At 33.7% G+C, this 20,427-nt stretch overlaps 1 protein-coding gene across 1 annotated transcript; it reads left to right on the top strand.

Annotated features, from left to right (window-relative positions):
• The first annotated feature begins 8,617 nt into the window (after positions 1 to 8,617).
• LOC108974222 (fibroin heavy chain-like) lies at positions 8,618 to 11,315 on the top strand. The gene is made up of 2 exons (XM_018941930.1): positions 8,618 to 8,700; positions 10,377 to 11,315. Exons 1-2 carry the CDS (start codon positions 8,698 to 8,700, stop codon positions 11,220 to 11,222), a joined length of 849 nt encoding a protein of 282 aa, XP_018797475.1. The 5' UTR covers positions 8,618 to 8,697; the 3' UTR covers positions 11,223 to 11,315.
• Positions 11,316 to 20,427: the final 9,112 nt, after the last annotated feature.

The raw sequence follows: 20,427 nt of genomic DNA, 5'->3' as shown, positions 1-20,427 counted from the left end.
AAAAAAATTTTTTTTTTTTTGAAAATTCGTTTCTGATTTTGTAAGTTTGAAAACCAAGATCCTTCTGAAAAATCTTCCATAAAGTGGATGGACTCATTTCGGTCTTCTTCGATACTCTCCATTCCACATTTGGTCCACAGCGTGTGGTGTATCTGAAAATGCTCACCATTCACTAGAGTAAACCTGTTGCGAAACTAAACCATGGTTCCTCGAATTGCTGACTCTGCTGGGGAATTGCATTGTAACAAAATTCTAACCGGAAATTCTAATTAAAAATGATATTTCAAAAACATAAATGTATTTAGCTAAATTAGCCCTTTATTACTATATCAAATATGAAAGCGATATTTCTACCAGTTTCTTGACAGCAGCTGCTTTGAGTCGGTACACCTGAGTAGTGCGTTGTGACTTTTACAATGGATAAAACTATCGAATTAAAAATTTGTCCCAAATCGATCAACTGATGAAAATATTAGAAAAGTGATGGATATCGTCAGGCAAGTGTTAGAGAGACGGCAAGAGAGCTCGATATGAAACACGTTCTTGCTCGACTCGTCCCGATAATTTTTTTCAATCGAGCACGGTAAACAGGTCCCTTTGGGCATGCACGTTCGTGCGCATTTTGATCCCACATTCACGGAGAGCATTATAACTGCAAACAAGTCAACAATCATCGGAATGAAGGGAAAAAAGGAGACGAAACCAAAAATACCATGCCAAGAAGCTCAAAAACCAAGAGGATCCTTTTTATTTGTTTGGATAATCGTGGTTTGATAAATCATGATTTTTTTCGGAAGAGATAGACGGTAAAAAGGAGTTCTGTTTGGCACCATTGAGGCGTTTTCGTGAGAACATCCGTACGGCGAAATTGTGAAAGAACAATTCATGGATTTTACACAATGGTAATGCACCATGTCATCGAGCCACGACTGTGACCGAATTTAAAGCCAAAACATAATGAGTATCATCAATCAAAGACCGTATTCACCAGATTTGGCTCTGTGTGATATTTTCTTGTTTCCCAAACTGAAATTGCCGCTTCGGGGAACCGAAAGAACTGAACGCCATCGAAAAAAAGCTTATAAAAAGTGTTTCGAGGACTGCAAAATCGTTGGCATACGCGTACACATCTGATGAGGATTACTTTGAAGGCTACTAAATATTGATGAATAATAAAATATTTTACGTTATATTTATAATTTTCGGTTTCTTTTTTGTCACAATGTATAAATGAAGTTAAATTTAATTTTATATTTCAAGCCGTGTTCAAAGCTTTCCAAAATGCCCCTTATCCTGAGGAACATTGTCCTGTGCTCTTGAGGGTTTTCGCTTACAACATTGAAGCAATGGTTTGCAGCATTTTGATTACAAATTTTCTGCTTGTAAATATTTTGTCCGTTTATTTGTTGCCACCGCTGTTAAATTATTTCACACAGTAGGCTACATAAAATGATTCAGCGATCGCTGATAGCCATTTATTGAAACAAAAACAGCTAAAATTTCAAAATATATGTTTTATGAATGCTCTACGATATCGATCTTCTTTTTTCGCGTGAATGAAAAGTGCAAACTTGACAGCTGTCAATGAGTAGTAAATCAAATTATTTGTTTTTATTGCTTTATTGCTTTACTTTTCACGCGTCTGCTTTGGTGTGTTTAATTAGGCATGATTTTTACAAATTCGATTTCGTGATGAGTAATTTTTTCGCAGCAATAACTGTTATTCATTTTATTAAGTCAAAAAAATGTTCAGCCGGATTTGACAGATTCTAAGGGACTTGCAAGTTGCTAAAATTCTAATTGTCGCACAATGCTGCTGAGTGTTGGCAAACAATGCGTTGGCTTTCATACCAGGCCACGACATGTTATGCTTTGCTAAGCCGGCGCTGGAAATTCCCTGCAAATCAGAGTCAAAGGCGGATTTCGGGCGTTGAAAAAAGCATGAATATTAATGGCGGTCGCATCACGCTCTCGTTTGGCTTTTCTGATGTCACTTTAATTGCTATCAAAAGTAGTCACCTACATGGCTATGCACACAGATTTGCATTTGTTTGCGCATGTTTGCCGGTCATCTTTGCAAGCCTTCGCCTTTCACTTAAATTCATTATGTAAATTTGTAAACGAACAGCCATTCGTTTCGAAAGTTCGTGCTGATGTGATTAAAAAGCCATCAATGATTAATTTTGTTTATTTTATTAAGTTCCATTTTTTGTAGCTAATTCAGCCTTATGTTAAGTGTTAAATAAGCGATAAATTAAGTATTTTACTTAAAAGCAAAAATGATGAAAATGTCATGCGCGCCGTGACACGTGTATTGGTTGTTAAGAATAATGTTTCCAAAATTAAATTATGTACGAAATCATGTACTTAATTGCCAAACATCGTGATTAAGGTGTTATTTGATTTTCTGCACGCAACCACTTGAACAATAGTAATTTATTTTTACTATCACATCTGCCTAAAAAATTTATAAATGAAGGCAATGAAGTGCATAAATAACGAATGTCAACCTCTATGAAATCCTTCTTATACTTAAGCAATGCCTACTTTCATCAGGGTGGTTAAAAAAAAAAATGTATGACATATTAAAGTTATAACGATCCGAAAACATAGCATTGAAAATTGTTAATATGTAAACTCATTTTTTTATGTAATCCAACAACAATTTTTTAAACCAGTGTAAAAATTTGTTATTTTATGATTTTACGATGCTTTATGACGGGTTGTGAGTACCCCAAATATGTAAACTTTGTTCAGTCGTAAGTCTTTCCATGATGAAATACCAAACAATACTAACCAAAAATAGCATGACAGCTCGACAAGACTCATGTGATCTGTCAAAACAAGGGTATTGATAAAAGCACGTCCACTTAGATCACCCGTTACTTAGCATCAGGGTGGTTAAAAAAAAAATGTAACATTATAATATTCAACGAAATTATAGGCTTCCATCCTAATTATGCTAGGTATAGTCTTAAAACTGTAGTTGGATATTAGCTATTGACCAAGTGACCTGAACCTATCACAAACCTTTTTAGTAAGTTTCGCTACTTAATCTGGATGTCTAAAAATATGAGAACCGAAATGCTTTGGTATTGATCTGCCATAGGCGGTACATTTGAAAAAAAAGAGAGATGTCTTATCTTTTTCCAAGCAGCTTATACTACTGACAACTGGCAAAATGTTCAGTTCTCTAAACCACAAGTACCGCTGTTAATAGGCACTTAAATGAGTATACCTATAAGTAGCTCGATGCCAGAGATAAAGCGTATAGTCATCCCCTCACTAATCCTAAGCATACACTTAGTGAGCTCAATGCTAATATCGCTGTCCTATTAGCGGAGTGGATAGTCCCTTCTCTAAAGCAAGCAATTACGGCAACTTTTCTGACAATCACTTCCACATGGAAGACGCTACAGTGGTCAGGAAGCCTAAAACAAAAGTTAGTGGATAGTTCACGACAGAGTAATTCTTCGACATTCACATAGTAAGTTTGTACGGAATTTTTTTTTTTACTTAAATTACAATCACAAATTAAATTTCTTAATCAAATCTATATTTTGTTTTTAGGAAATAAAAATACACATATGGGTGGTAACAAAAATAAAAATTATTACTATTTCATATTTAAAATTAACCATAAACCAAACTTTAAAGCTTACACCTTATTTTTTCAAAATTTCATTCGGGAGGTTCTAAAAAAATTAACAAAACTAAACTTCTTTTTATAATTTTTTCTAAAAAAAAAAAAATCATCAATCAAAAAGGTTTTATTAATTTCTTTCTACCCTAATGTATACATAAATATAGTAATATTATGTAATTTATAGGCTGACTTTTTATGCATGAATCCTTATTTATTTAAACGATAACTATGTTTTTTTGTTTTGACTGCCTTATTTGTCTTATAAATATTCAACTGGCAATATACTCGAAAATATGAATGTTTTATGTGCCCATAAATTAAGGTCTTGCCAATAGCTAAATTCCGATTCATGCGAAATGCTTTAAGTCAGCTAATTCGAATTGATGGCATAATCATAATTGGCAATTAGTGGACAGTTCGTGACTTATGAAAAACTATAAAATTGTTTTGGAAATTAGCTCCAATAAGCCAAACATCAGAACAATGAACCTATTAAAATCTGAAAAAGTGTCAAAGAATTGTTCTCTGAAGGTAAAAATTGTGTACTGAGAAACCTAACTCTGAATAGAGTATAAACAAACTACTTGAGTCGATGAGCTGTCAAAGGAAAATTGCCACAAATAAAGCATCATCAATATATGTATATTATGGGACAGGATAAGTTGAAATAAATACAATGAAGATATAGAATAGGATAGGATGACTCTCTAATAATCGTAGTAAAATTTAACGTAGACCCCATATTATCTACATTCGTCAATTATGTATTATGCCCTTTAGAACATAAACTGGATATTTTTTTACTGTGGGTTTTTTCATAGCCTGAGTGAGCAATTCTTTAGAATTCAATAAATGTCATTCCCTTCAAAGTAATACCCTCACCACGCTCTCCGCAGTCTCACTATCGATACCTACTTATGCCGTGGGGACCCCAAGTGCAGATTGTTTCATTCTTTCCCTAGTGCCCTGCTCCAGCCATTTCCTGCAGTCTTCTCGATCTGTCAGCCCCAAACATCAGGCGTGCCTCGCCACCACACAGTGCCCAGTTAGTATTCCCATCATGTTCCTAAAGTCTTTTCTAACGAGTGCCAATAGAAATTTTGTGTACTTCCGATCTACCGTTTTGCACTTGACTTTTGCAGTTTTGCACCCACGTAGCTCGTTCCATAGGGTTTTGACTTACCATGCTGTTGTCGAGATGGTCGTATAGTTCATTTTCGAGCCATCCGTATTCCTCGAACAATCGGAATAGTTTTTTTTTCGATATAAACTTCAAGGTTATTCGGTTTTAATGTGCTTAAGCATGTCAAAACAGCGTCTCCGCTTGGCCTTTTAAGGTTATGGAATAGCCAGAAATCGCACGCAATGCGATGGTTGCGGAACGATAAGAGCTGAGTTTTTGGAGAAAAAAGTAGGAAAGAATCAATGTAGTATGACATTATGCACTATGGAGTTTAAGGAATTAAAGAAACCAAGACGAGTAGCTGGACGCAAACGACGCATAACGTCATCTAATATCCTTTGCTGAGAGTTTGGTCCGAGGAAAGAAAAGCATGTACCCCATAACACGGTTATTACACCCCTTAAGGGGGTATTCCAGTCTAGAAATCAAATTTTGAGCACTTTTTTGAATTTTATGTAAAAAAAAAACCAAAAAATATTTTTACTATCATTTTTTATGGTGTTTTTAGTGATATCTTAAGAATAGAGAAAAAAAAATTTACAAAAATATTAAAAATTAAAATAATTAGAGGAGTGGGGAGAGACAGGTGTAGAAAATGGCGCATCCTGGTGACATTAATCCAGAAAATCCAAAGAAATTCTTAGTCAATAAGGATGCTGTTATAGTCCCTATCTCAGAGAACACGAATTTTTTTTTTTATTTTTTTTTTATTTTTTTTTTGAAAAATGGCGACTGCCTCAAAATAAAAATCATTTTTTACGCTTTTTTTTTGAAATTCCTGAATTTTTTTAAAATATTAAAAACTAAAATTTTGACACGATGCTGGTAGGAGCGATAAAGGATTATATAAAGAAGGTTCACACAAAATTTCAAGTAAATCGGTTATACAGAACTTGAGATAATGCCGGTACCGTGTGGAAAAAAGTAGTTTCGAGAAAAACGCGTTTAAAAAAGTGAACCAAATTTCAGGTAGTACCTTCAGGCAGTACCGACAGTATCTTCACTAAAGTAACTGTAGCTCTCTTTTTAAAAATCCTTTGGTTCTTAAGGGTCTAAACTTTAAATATATGTAAAAACCAAAATCGAATTTTTCAAAATTCTAGAGTAGAATACCCCCTTAAGCTTTCACCACAGTAGTATTATTCGATTCGCCAGATTTAATGGTTTTTAATTCGCTATATGGAACTTTTTGGTAGGCGCAGGGGCTGGTTGGAATCTTTTCAATAAGAACCTTCCTTGAGCGACTTCGCTACATTTTTCCAAAAAAGGAAAATTATGTGGTCTCAAAACAACTTCTGAAAAGTAGTCACTTTTGGAGTGAATTCCTGTTTATCTTTTTTGTTTTGTTTTTGGCTTATGTTGCAATAAGGAAACTTTTTACCTTAATTAATTTAAGTTTTTTTTTTTTTTTGCTTATGTGGTGAGCATATACAATTTATTTACCGCTAATGGAACATAGTGTGCTCACGTCAATATAAAATAAATCAAATTTGTGCTTGCTAATCAAAACTATACACACACACGCATGCAAATGGAAATCCAGTCGGGCAGTCGAGCACCTTAATTGCGTGTACAGCGCTTCGATACTCAATTAAAGCGATCACATAACAATTACTTAAAAACAAATTTTGTCGAAACCAGTTGGTGTTTCTGATGGACCATATCGATATGTGCGTATGTGAATGTGTGTTTGTATGCTTTTATGTCGATTGCTAATTAAAGCACTCTAACTTGATACTGTCAATGGATTTGAGCGTTGAGATGCTTCATTCATATAAAAAAATAGCGGCGTAGTGATTGTAGAGTAGCAGCATCAGCACACATACACGCACATATGCGTCAAGAAAAAGTCGCGAAAACAAAAACCACTGACATCTTGTAGAACCAAATAATTAACAGTACAGTATTCGAAGAAGATCTATTCAAGAAACCGGTCAAACTGACAAAGGCGCTACACTACGCATGCGTGCGTATGATTTGCAGGTAGATGAGTGCGGTAGATTTTGCAAACGTCACCGTTGACTAAAATTAGTCAGGCAACGCCAATAGCTTTTAGTTGTTCATTAGTAAATATGTACCTATGTATATTTGAGGCATATGAGATAATATTGTAGTAGTGCTGTCATCATCCGCAGTCATCAAAAGAAACTAATATTGAGCATATATTCTATAGGGTGGTCCATAAAGTTTTCCGAGAATGGGAGTTCAGAGGACTACTTACGGAAGACTCTGCCAGTCGCAAAAGTTCTGGTTTTTAATTAGAGTTTGCCGAGCTCTCTGAAAGTCCATAATTTCAACGTCCGGTGTATTTTGCAAGGGTACTGGCAGACTACATCCTTACGCCGCGGTCAAGAGCACAGCGGCCCAAATCAAATACCAAGTATTAAAGATTCAGGAGATCACGCAGTCAAGATTTAAGCGTCCATCAGTCCAGCTAATCCTCATACTATCTAGTTCCCGGATGTTCGATCATCACATCAGCAGGCATTCTACAATAACATCCATAGGTCCAATAGGATATCGGTATACCGAATCGCCTTCAATCGGATGAAACTGGGGTAAGAGTTCTCTAGCAAGCTTTGCAGTGTCCTTCGATTATATTGTGACTTGGCCCCTATATATATCTAATATTGAAGAAACTTCAAGCCATTACTGATGAGATTAGCCACTCCTTGACTACGTTTGAGTTCACAGTCAGCGTGCTCAAAGCTAGTATAACCGCTTCAACTAGAATTGGTATTCGCTAGGGGTTCTCCAATCTTGAAAGAACGAAATTTTTATGCGGAATTTAAAGCAATTCCTCAGATATACTGCGGAAAATAATATCTTTATTTATTATGCTCATTAGGAAGATATTACGAATGAAAAGTCAATTCAATAATTGAATTCGGATGTCCTCTGGTTCCAACAAAGCTCTCTTTAAAATCCAAAATCGATATTTTCCACTAAGAGTTTGATAACCATCAAACCTAATCTAACTTACCGCAGTAAGGCCTCAGAGGCTGTTATTTCAGATCCATTCATATTCTGGATTTTCAACAGAGACTCATAACTCCATTGGTGCTATAGAGCAAGTAACTGTCCCCATGAACTTAAAAGGATGTGGGAAGAACATAAATCTAAATCTTAATCTACAATCTCACCTTACTTTTAGTTTAATCAATTTCTAATACTGAGATCTCTGAGATAAGAACCAATCCTTAACTTCTACCATAGGAATGAGTTTTTTTCTTGGCTAAACCATATATTGACTGCCTTTTTAAATGTCCTCAGCAAACTCCCTTGTAAACTCAAAGGATCTCTTATTTTGGTCATCTACTAGAAAGTTTTTCATAAATAGAAAAAATTAAAAAAAAAAACATCATACAACAAAATTTAGTTTCTGTTTAAAGTTCTGGCGATTTGTTATTTGATTTTCCAAAAACAAACCACTGCATGGACCACCTTGTATTCGGTTTATGTTAGTTCTATTTCGATCATCTGCCCAATATTTTTTGTTTTTTTTTTTTGCAATATGTTTATCGTGACTTGTGGTATTTTTAGCTTTATGTTTTTGTTTCATCTACGCCTTCTCCATCGGCATTCTAAATTAATTAAGAGTCAAAAAAAAGTCAACTGCGACATATTTGCGACCTTTCTTGTATTCTTAGGTAAATTTTAGAGGTTTTAATTTATTTACAGAAAAAGATATGTTTAAATTAAGTTATTGTTAGCTAATAATAGACATAGAGGTAGCGGTTTCTGTGGGGTATAAAAGACAACTGTTCTGCTGACTCGTAGTGACAGTTCTCACACACAATTCAACGAGTTTAGTACAAACTAAAGTTATTGGTCTCTTGTGGTCTCTAAAATAAACAAACTCCTCAAAATGGTTGGTGAATTAGTGATACGGGCATTCATACTTACATGCAAATATAAATATTCTCAGATATTTTTACTAAATCAGAAGTAGTGTTGTGCTGAGAACCCTTTGGGAGTGTGATCTGTGTTGTGTAATTGTTTTGATTTTGTGTTATAATTGTTTTTTAATTACTTACTTCCAATTTACATCATTTAGTGTCTGATTTATTTTTAAAGATAGCGTTGTTTGTTTTCTTTTCTAATTTCCCGAAGGAAATGTTTTATACTGATAGCAATCTTTTAGTTAAATGAGAACTGAGCGTATAACATCTTCGAGTAAAACGATAAATACTGCTCTTAGCTCCTCTTTCAGTTCTTTATACTGGTAAATAGCACTAAATTTGTTTTCTAATCAAGTAGCAGCAATTAAAATACATTCCATTCCAAATTTCTTGTTAATGAAATCAAATTCAATTAAATCTATTATATAATTATCGGTTATCGATATGAAATACTTTTTTGCAATTTGTGTTATATTCTCAAACTTTTGTAAAACTTTAGCAGCTTATCGATTGCATCCGACAATTATATTTATCGAATTACATAAATCGATAAGTAATAATAATTAATCGATTTTTTGAAAGTTTTTTTTACAAAGTTAAAAAAATATCGAAATACATTAATCGATATTCGATAACGATTTATCGATATATTGGTTAATTTTCTTTAACAACGTTAAAAGTCATTATAATTGTTTGAGTGAAATTTTAAGTTAATTTCAGAATACAAGAAACATGTGTAGCGCTAAGAATAGTATCCTTCCCTGAAAAAAATTAGATTCATTGTTTAACATAGTTGCTAAGTTGCACAGATACACTGTTAATAATTGTCCTCTGATTTTCGATTTCGTTACCACTTTACTGGTACTATTTATTTACTTCACCACCACGCCAGATCCGGAAAATACTGTGGAAAAAGTTTCAATTCCAGGTCATGCAAGTTTGGTATCTTGATTCTGCTATTTTTTTTTTTTTTTTTTTTTTTTTTTTTNTTTTTTTTTTTTTGAAGTGACAGAAAACTCTTCTAAAAAATTTGCGGAGTGCTGCCGAGTTTACTGGTTTGGTCCGTTTCGATTACGAAGGCCCGACGGTGAAAGTCAGTGATTTAATGGAATGACTCTTTCTTTGATCCTACAAACATAAGAGTCACTGTTGGCGGTTTAACATTTGGTTCTTTCAGTGCGTGTGCATCCCAAAATACAGATATCATAGCTCTGACAGGTAGGTATATATCATAACTGTTCCGTCTTTCCATGCTTTGGATGCGATTAACCACAAACAGTCGTCTCAGATGACTGACGATTGAACTATGTAATCAAGCGATGGGATCATGCTTGGTCCGTACTGAAATTGTGAAGCTCGGGTTAATTTCAATATATATCACAATTATTACTAGGTATACATATATACTTTAACGATTCCCTCTATCTCAATTGACTTCAATACATGATCAACCGAACACGTTTTGTGGATTTCGATGCTAATACGCCCCTCTCAGTATTTGTTCCCGTTCTATGATTTTCAGTGGTCATGTTGATATACAGTCCAGCTTAACTTTTCAATTTTATATACTACTTAAGCAACTGAATCCAAAAAACACGGCTAACGGTACTAATTATTTCACTAATATTCATTAATTCAATTGCAGAAATTATTCCTCGTCGCATTTGCATTAATTGCCACCGCAGCGGCAGATGTCAGCCATTTGAATCGCGAGTACTTGCCACCTGTGCAACCTGGCCACCATGGCGCTAGTTCTCACTATAGCGCTGTTGGTGGTTCCGCCGGCTTTGGTTCAAGCGGCAGTTCTCACTTCGGTGCTCCTAGTGGTTCCGTCAGCTCAAGCGGAAGTTTCGGTGCTATTGGTGGTAGCGCTAACTTCGGTATAAGCTCTGGCGCCAGCGCCGGCCACAGCGGTTCAGTATCCTACAGCAGTCAGCAACCCAGCCACGATAACGGGCATGGACAACAATCGGAAACAGTGCACGTCAGTTATGACAGCGCACCAGTAGCACCACAACCTGCCCCAGCACCAGAGCAAGAGCCAGAACCCATAGCAGCCGCACCAGTCGAAGATGACGCCGCCGTCTCATATGGCTCATATGGTCAGGATGAAGTGCAACAACAATACGAAGGCGCTGCCGAGGTAGAACAGCAACAATTGGATGCTGGTGTTAGTATTGCCAATGATGACGCCGGTGTCGCCTTTGGTGGCAGCTACGATTTGAGCAGCCAAGATGCTGGCGTACAATATTTCGACCACAACACCCTGTTGACCGACAGCTATGGCAACAATGTGGGCGCTCACGAATCTCATGTGAGCCTGGCGGCAGCACAAGGTCCCGCTATCCGCTCGCCTCAGCCTGCATCATTCTCACACGCCGCTTCGCATGACGTGGTGCAACAGTATGTGAGTGCTGGTGCCGGTGCCGGTGCCGGCACTTCGTCTGGCGTGGAGACACAATATGGCTCCAATGGTGGTTATATCTATTAAATTTAGTTATTAGAAATATGGAAATTCGAGCTTTGTAATACGGTAGTTTGTTAAGCGAGAGGGAAAAGAATTAAATAACATTTGTTAACAATATTTAAAAAAAATTTCTGTTACTAAAATTCAAAAAACTTTTATTACAATTTTTTATGTTTTGAGTTTTAAAATTTTTTTTACTTTTAATTTAAAAATTTTCGAAACTTTTTTTGATAAATTTTCAACACTTTTTTTTATTGATAAATTTTCTAAACTTTTTTTTATAAATTCCCAAAGCTTTTCTTTTAATTTGTTTTTTTTTATGTTTTTTTTTTACTTTATTTTATAAATTTTCAAACTTTTTTCCTCAAATACTTTCCCCCAATTTTTGTTTTATAAATTTTCAAACCTTTCTTAAAATTTTTTTTTCGAATTTTTTTTTTCCAAAATTTTTTTTTACAATTGCTCCACTTTCAAGTAGTGAAAGGCCTGATTAATTGAGGTTGACATTCGTCGCATGCTTATTCAACCAGTCCAGCTGTACGCAGAGCTCTTCTCATTTCCTTATCTCCATTGACATGTGCATGTTACTTTCGGTTTTCGCTTCGCGCTCCAGTGAATGCCAGCCTCGTGGCGTTGCTGAGGCGCTCTTGCCGGCGCACATTCCTCAAGTTCATGAACGCCGACCACGCAGCTTATTTCGCGCACATAAGTGGTGTTATGTCACATTGCGCATGCGCTTGCGCTTCAATTATGTTGATAGCCGGTTTTCCGTGAATGTGCGATTACATTCGACTTTGGTCACTTTTTCCGCGCGATTCTTTGAATTTTTTCCACTTCACTTACTCAGCTTCTCTTCGTTGATGTTGTGCTTACTTTTGGTGCCATACGCTATGCAACTGGATCGCCTGTCACGCAGCTGCTCTTCCTTCCCCTACTCATTCCTTTGTTTATTCATAAATTGGTTGCCATTGGTTTATTTATTTTTAATTTTGATTTTATTTTCATTCAACACTTAACTGACGATCTCTACTTGTTATTATGTAAAATTATGTCTTGGTGTTGTGCCACCGCTGCCACCTTCCCGCTTATTGCACCTTTTTTGTAGCCCCTCATCACGCCGGCGTTCACCTCAGGCGGCACATCTGTCGCCGTTTAACTCTTTCTCGCTGGAATTGTAGTGCAATGGCATTTCCGTTAGCCGTTTTGCAACGGTCTCAAGGCTCCGAAACATTTCAAAACGGTACCAGCAACAACAACACACGCTCAGTTTGCTTTGAAGCTGAAATTTTTGGCTGTAATTCGCAGTTGAGTTTATAATAAAGTTTTCTATGCGGCCAAATTATAGGGCCCGAAGAGCTAAGCTTACGCGTTGAATTTACGGTATCATTCATCATGATCTGTCAGTTTCCACCTTTCTGTCATAATTTCAAATTAAACCAAATATATTTACACTAAATGCGGTCATTATAGTCAAAGAGAAAATCGCAAAATACAAAAGAAAACATTAAAAAAAAAAATTTCAAAAAATAAAATACAATTTAAACAAAAATATTGATTTTAACTTATGTCTGACAAAATTGTATCGAAAAGCTTTGTAAGCTGAAAATTAACGGTTGTTTATTTTTTCGCTTTATAACAGCATAACGGTATAGCTAGCTTACCATTAATTTGCTTTTGTTTTCAAACCGATGGTCTTTCAAATCCATGCCTCAATTTAGTTTTGATTAAATCTGGTTTGCTCCCGAAACCTTTACACCGTTATTAAACGCCTTAATCTAGAGCAAAATTTGCAAGAAAAAAAATAGACTTAATGCCGTCACTATTTGTCTCGTTTCCTAATTACATGCATTATTTTGTGGCGCCTGTGTTTTTCGACCAAGGGGCGTGCACTACTTTTCAGAAGTCCATGTTAAATAGGCTGCTTCCGTCATTGTACTTTCGAAATCGTGTTCAATTAATTAACGCTAACGGTAAATTGAATGCAGCCGAGGTATATAATGACTTTATACAAATTGAAAATGGCAAATTTGGATAAAAATTTTGAGCATATAATTGCAAAATTGCTTTAACGAGCCTTACTAGTGAAATGTTGGATTTTTTTATTTTCAATTTGCATCGAAATTGTGTGACGCAACAAAATTCCGTCACGCAGAAAGTAAAAACGCCACCATAGTGAAGACATTGTAGATTGTAAATTCTTTCTTTACTTATTTTCGATGTATAACTAGATATAAATTAGAGTGTTGCCACCAGTTTTTAAATTTAGAAACCAAAAAATAATAAAATAAAGTAAACCTGCTACATCAAGATTCCTGAGTTTTTGATATACATATAACTCAGTAAAAATTAGGAGAGTTGCCACCTTTTTTTAATGCAGAAACCACATATTAATCAAAAAAGTAAACCTTCAGTATTGTGACTCCTGATTTTTCGATGTCAAATTCAGAAAATAATTAGAGAGTTGCCACTCTTTTAAAATTTAGAAACCAAAAATTAATAAAATGAACTAAATCTACAATATGGTTAATTAAAGTTAAAGAAAGCGAATAGCTGAAAATATTATTTGGAAGAGTTGCCAACTGTATACAAACTTTAATTCAATAAAATACTGGTACAAAAGTAGATTTAAATCTTAAAATATTATTGCGTAAAAAAACTTTGAAAAAATATTGAAAAGGGACATGATATTACTTCATATTTAACTAGATTTCTATCAAGAATATTTTTAAGTTGAGTTGCCATTTTTTGTTTTTCTTTTTTTTTTTTTTAATTTTGCGATAGACATTTAAGGCATTTATGTAATATTTATTGTAAAATGGTAAATGTAATTAAATAATTTCCAAAAAGTAAAATTTACCAACTTTTTTTAGCATAGTTTTGGAAATTTGGCTCCCATTGTGTCACTGAAGTGTTATGTGTTTTTCATGCACCACATTTGGTTGTTTTAAACAATATAACCACGAACCCTGAATTTGCGATCAAGAGGCGCGAGTCCCCTGAATTCGAAACTTTTTTGGTATAAAACAAGTTAACTTCCTCTCTTTCAAGAAAAATGGGTTTAAGATCAAAAAAAAAAAAAGAATTTAGTGCCGATCCCGATACTTCAAAACCACAAAAGCTTTTGGAAAAAGAAAAATTCTTTGGAATAGTTTTATTCCAAATTAAAAAATGTTAATCATTCAATAAATCTCTTCGGTGTCTCTTGAGTGAGTCAAGTCATTCAAAACTGAAAGTAGAATTGAAAAATTTTTCCGAATATTTTGATAATTGAAAATATTAATTAATCGAAAACGTGAAAAAGTAATAATTTTACTCAGCAGTATTTCTAAAGTTTTTCTTGAGTCATAAAACTATTGCTCAGTAAAAATTTTAATCAAAATTCGACTTAACCTCTTTTAAAATAACACCGCATAAGTCTTGTGTACGCCTTTTGTTATTGTTTACTTATAATCATTGTGCCATGGTACTCTCGATGGCTTATCAATATCCGCACAAAAGGGAATCGAAATCATTTAACGAAACTGAAATTTTCCACTCAACTATAACCTCCACACTTGCATAAGAGGCGTAGCTTGAACGAAACTTGTCTTGAACGAAAATCCATATCATCATAGTTTGAAAATACCCTAAAAACAACTCACCTATCTTAGCTGAATGACCTAGATCGCGCCCCCATACCAGTGGTTAGTGTGTGTGTCTTGCCGATAGCAAAATAATTACTATTATTTCAAATGAAACGGAAACTTAAAGCCAGAAATTAAAAATATTATGCTTCATAATATATCATAACGTGAGTTATAGACCCAGTAGGAATTTTTTTCCACAGTTGGTGTTTTTTTTTTTTTTTGTGCAGAACAAAAATTTTAAATATATTTTTTGTAAATTTTTTTCAAACTAAAAATGATATTGATATTTTTTTGAATGTTTTCAAATGAACATATTGTTTTTCTTACTGGATGGAGATTTCTTACCAAGATTTTTTATAAATTCTCTGAATTTACATACTACCATAAATTAGCCATGTACACCTATCCTGAACATACATATTAGATAAGACGATTTCCTTCGAGTTAGGTTAAAAATGAAAGTGGAAACAAAAGGTTACTGGCCCTAACAGCTGGCATTCATTCTGCAATGACTGTGCAGATATAAAACATTCTGTGACTTTGAAACTTTTCAAAGAATATAATATAGGAATACCGCATTGTTTCATTCATATGTACATATATAGATACCTGTTATTTTTTTTTCTGTCAACAGTATCTTTATTCATTAAGTTAGTATTTTCTGATCGACTATTATTGACATTTCTTAAGGTTATTGATGTTACTATTGTTTCGAGAGCTGCTAAACTTTCTTATTTGTGCCAATTGATTAAATTTAACTCAAATATAACAATTATATATATGAAAAATATCGATTTTTTTCTAGAAATCTTTTTAATTCCACGAAGTTAAAATCGACTATATCAAAGTAAATGACAAAATAATGATTATTTGTTATATAGTTCTCCTACTAATTAAATTTTAATTGAATACATCGATTACATTTACCTTGTCATTAAAAAATATCGATAACTTATTACAGATATTTTTAAATAAATGAAATATAATAATTATATATTGCGATAAATTAAATAATATCGATTAAATGTTAAAGATTTTTTTGAAGAAATTAAATTAAAATCGATTATAACGAAATAAAAGACAAAATATCGATTAGTGGACATATATATATATATTTTTTATTAATTAAATTTAAATCGACAACTGTTATTTTTATCGATAGCTTTATTAGTGACGTAAAAAATATCGTTAAACTGTTATAGATCTTCTTAACTAAATGAGATTTAAATCGAATATAACAAAAGTTTTTATCGATAAATTAAAACTATCGATTAACTTCTACAGATTTTTTATCGAAGTGATATTAAAATCGATTACTCATAGTTTTTTTAAATGATTAAAATTATTCAAATATATCGAATAAATTTATCTGAAAAATACGAAATTTCTATTAATTGTTGTACATTTTTTATTATTATAAAAATTGAAAGTCCTTGCTTTTTTGACTTTTTTACAATTAAAAACTGTTTCAACATTTCTACCGACACATTGATTATATAATAACCGTTTTAATCTTCTTACTCTCGAGCATTTTACTTTCAATTAACTTTTTGGTTATTTATTTACGTTGCATACACACAAAAATGTATAGAAAAATCCCCTAAAAAATTATCGCTGCTTGCATCGCGGAGTTGCGTGCGAGCGATTTGTAATCGAAGTCATGCGAATTCGTGCGCCCACACTGTGCCGGAAAATATGTAGAGTAATTGCGCATGACGTAAAAGTTGCGCGGCAAGTGGCCCTCAGTGGCATACAAATATAATGGGAAACAGGGACGTGAGTGCGCTGATAAGCTCCAACTATAAGAGCCAAGCAATCGTTAACCTTGTCTAGTCATCCAAATTCAAGAGATTTGTAATAGAAATTGAAGAACAAAAAGTAAAAGAAAATACAAAGAAAAGTAATCACAATGCAAACAAATAGCAACAGATTTGCGCATACGAACATAGCTACATCAGCACTTGATATTTCTTGCCACAATAATTTTAATTGACGAATTTTCTAGTGCTTTTTAGTGTACCGTTAGCCCAACTTCGAAGAGACCAGAGCAGACGACGGCGTTGTCAAGTCGCGCGCCCAATCACGCAGCTGTCGATTCGAGCACTTTTTCATATGCAAATGCGCGGCGTCGCCGCAATAAGCCACAATAAGAGGAGCCCACATATAGCGCAGCCAGCCAACAAGGCGTCTAAGCACACACACATCCATATGTATATGAATGTCTCAGCGTGTTGGCCGGCATTGCTTTGCTTTTGTTTAATAATTTTCATTTGACTTGTTTGTTTATCCGCACAAATGCAAAGTGTTTGTTGTTGTGCAGGCGCGTTGCTCTGCCGCTGCTGCAATCTGCGTTGACACCGTTTTTATGTTTTCGTGACCGCTTTCCGTGGTGTCGACGCTATCGCTATCTGCTGTGTGGCGTTAAACATTTGTAGCCGCATTTTCAGTTGCACAAACTACTCATTGACTTACAATTATTTTTTTTTTTCATCATTTTGCAAATAAATTTAATCTTTTTATACCCTGAACAGGAGGAGGAGGAGGAACCCAGGAGGAAGCGTCGGAGATGCTATAAAGTAGATACATATATAAATGATCAGTATGTCGAGCCGAGTCGATTTAGCCATATTTACGAACTAGTCCCTCAGTTTTTAAGATATCGTTTTGAAATTTTGCAAATGTAATTTTCTCTTCAAGAAGCTGCTCATTTGACGGAGCTGCCGATATCGGACAACTATAACATATACATAGTTGCCATACAAACTGAACAATCGGAATCAACTTCTTGTATGTAAAACTTTCACATTTAACAAGATATATTCACGAAATTTGGTGCAAATTATTATTTAAGGCAACAATGTAATCTCCGAAAAAATTGGTCAGATCGGTTAACTGTAGCCTATAGCTACAATACAAATTGAACGATCGGAATCTAGTGAGGGTATGGAAAACTTTTGCGTTTGACACGGATTACTGCTTAAGGTAATAATATAATCTCCAAAAAAATGTTTCAGATCGGACTACTATAGCATATAGCTTCCATATAAACTGAACACATAGTTACTAAAAGAAATGCACCTGTGAAGGGTATATTAGCTTCGGTGCAGCCGAAATTAACTTTTTTTCTTTTCTAAGACTTCGCTTTTTGCATGTTTTCGTTGTGATTAGCATTCATTAACATGAGTTTGCATGTTGTGCTTTTGATTTTTTTTTTGATCTCACATCGACTTGACTTTGTTTGTCACCGCACATCAACAGATCCATCAATACGGCGTTTGTGCACAATGGGATTAAAGTGTATAAATTCAGATCAACTAAAAGCAACTAGCTCTGAGTTATTTGAAATTCAGGACATTTAATCAGGCTGCTTCAATTATATTGAATTTATTTGTTGGTACAATGTGCTTTTCTTGTGAGCAATATCTGGCTCGTCTTGAGCTAGAGAATTTGAAAATGCAAAAAAGTGTTTGCTGATTGACTACAACATATCGATCATTTTTTATCGATTTTTTATAAATGATATCGACTATATCGGTAACTTTTATCGTTATATTGTATACGCAAATTTTTCCGACGAATACCGTTACCGTTTGAACTGGCAAGAAAATTGCTTATTATGATAGATGAAATTGATGTCAAATATATCGATTATTTTTATCGATAGATTACACAATATTGACTAATTTTTATAGATATTTTAAATAATTGTGTATAAAAATTACTATTATCGATAAATATTCAAAATTATACCGATAACATTTCTATCGAGATTTCAGATGTTGGTCCTAGAACTTATCACTACGGTCATAGAATGGCAGAAAATTTGTTTATTACGAACGGTGGAATTGATATCGAATATATCATTTATTTTTATCAATAAATTACAAAATGTCGATAATTTGTTATCGTTTTTTTTAAAGAAATCAAATATAATGTATTGATTACTTTTATCGATTAACATTCTAAATAATTCTAAAATTGTTTTACGACCGACTAAATAAATATCGAATATTTCTTGTTATCGATAAATTACAAAATATAGATGAAATGTTATCGGTTTTTTAAATAAATAAAAAAGAATATATTGATTAATGTTATCGATAAAAATTCAAAATATTCTGATTCTAAATTGATAAAAAAAATTGTTTTGTAACCGATAAAATATCGTTTAATTATTATCGTTTTCTCTTTTAAATAAATGAAACCGAATATATCGATTACTTTTATCGATAAGTATTCAAAATAATTATGATGATATATTAATCGCTTTTGCAAGTTTTTGCCTTAGACTATCTTTAGAGTCATGGTGTGACAAAAAATTTGTTTTTAACAACCGATAAAATTGAAATCAAATCCTGATTTTTATCGATAAATTCTAATGTATCGATATATTGTTATCAAATATATGGATTACTTGTATGGTTAAATATTCAAAAAAAATTCCGACGAAACTTTTATTGAGCACCTTAAACATTTAGGCCATTGAGTGGCAGAAAACTTTCCTTTTCAATGTTAACGACGAAGGTAAAAAATAGAAACAATTTTATTGAAATTCATTGTTTTAGTATTAAAAAGACATCACACACTTTCAGCATATTTTATGGAACGACTGAAAATATTTATGTAAGTAGGTTTTTCTAGTACAGAAACGTCGAATTCATTATAATATTACAATTAAAATAAGTAATATTTCTTTCTACTCGTTCCACTGTGTGCTTCCGTTCGCCAATGCGCGCTTCAAATGATCCATCATAACTATCTATTGCTTTTGATACCTTGAATCTGTCGCTTTTTGATACTTTCAATAAATTTTAGCATAAATTTAACGTGCGCATGCGCCATTCTTGGTCAAGTTGAACTATACGGATATATAATTTCTTGTTTAACCTGACCTTTTTTATCAGCCAGCTTGATAAGTATTTAAATACATAAATGCTTATATACCCGCATATTTAAATTTTTATGCTTGCGCATGCGCAGATGCACAGCTAATACGTCCACTGCATTATCATTCGGCCGGCAGCGAAAACAAGCACAAATACACATAACATATGTGTATGTATATATGTTAAAGTGTGCTCTCATAAGGTGGCACAATTCGTTATTTGTGGCTGGTGATATTGCGCATGCGTGTGCCTGGCAACTGGTTATGCATTTGCCGCGCTGGAAGCTTGTTATGTTATGGTGCTTACGGCAACTATTTCACAGCGGATGTCCTATTGCCGTTAACAAATGAACGTTATTAATTTATTGTTAATAATTTCTTCACAAATTCATTTAATTGATATTTGTAGCAAATATTGTATAGCAATCAATATATACATATATATTATACACATGATTTGGTATATTAGATCTGAGACGAAGTTTATAACAATAAAAGGAAACTTCGAAGACTCCATAAAATATGTATACACGATCAGTCTGAGGAACTTACTCATTTTAGTCATGCTCGTCGATCTCTGTATATGCGAATTAATCCCTCATTTTACGAGATTTTTTTTTTTATATTTGTATTTGTGACGGGCATTATAGTAAACGTTTTTTTATGAAAGTTTTTTAATATTATTAATATTTTTTTTATTTTAAGTTCAGAGCAGCTA

This window comes from Bactrocera latifrons, unplaced genomic scaffold (genome assembly GCF_001853355.1).
Source record: "Bactrocera latifrons isolate USDA-ARS-PBARC rearing strain unplaced genomic scaffold, ASM185335v1 scaffold_54, whole genome shotgun sequence".
NCBI classification, from domain to species: domain Eukaryota; kingdom Metazoa; phylum Arthropoda; class Insecta; order Diptera; family Tephritidae; genus Bactrocera; species Bactrocera latifrons.
This window is presented reverse-complemented; position numbering and strand designations above follow the sequence as displayed.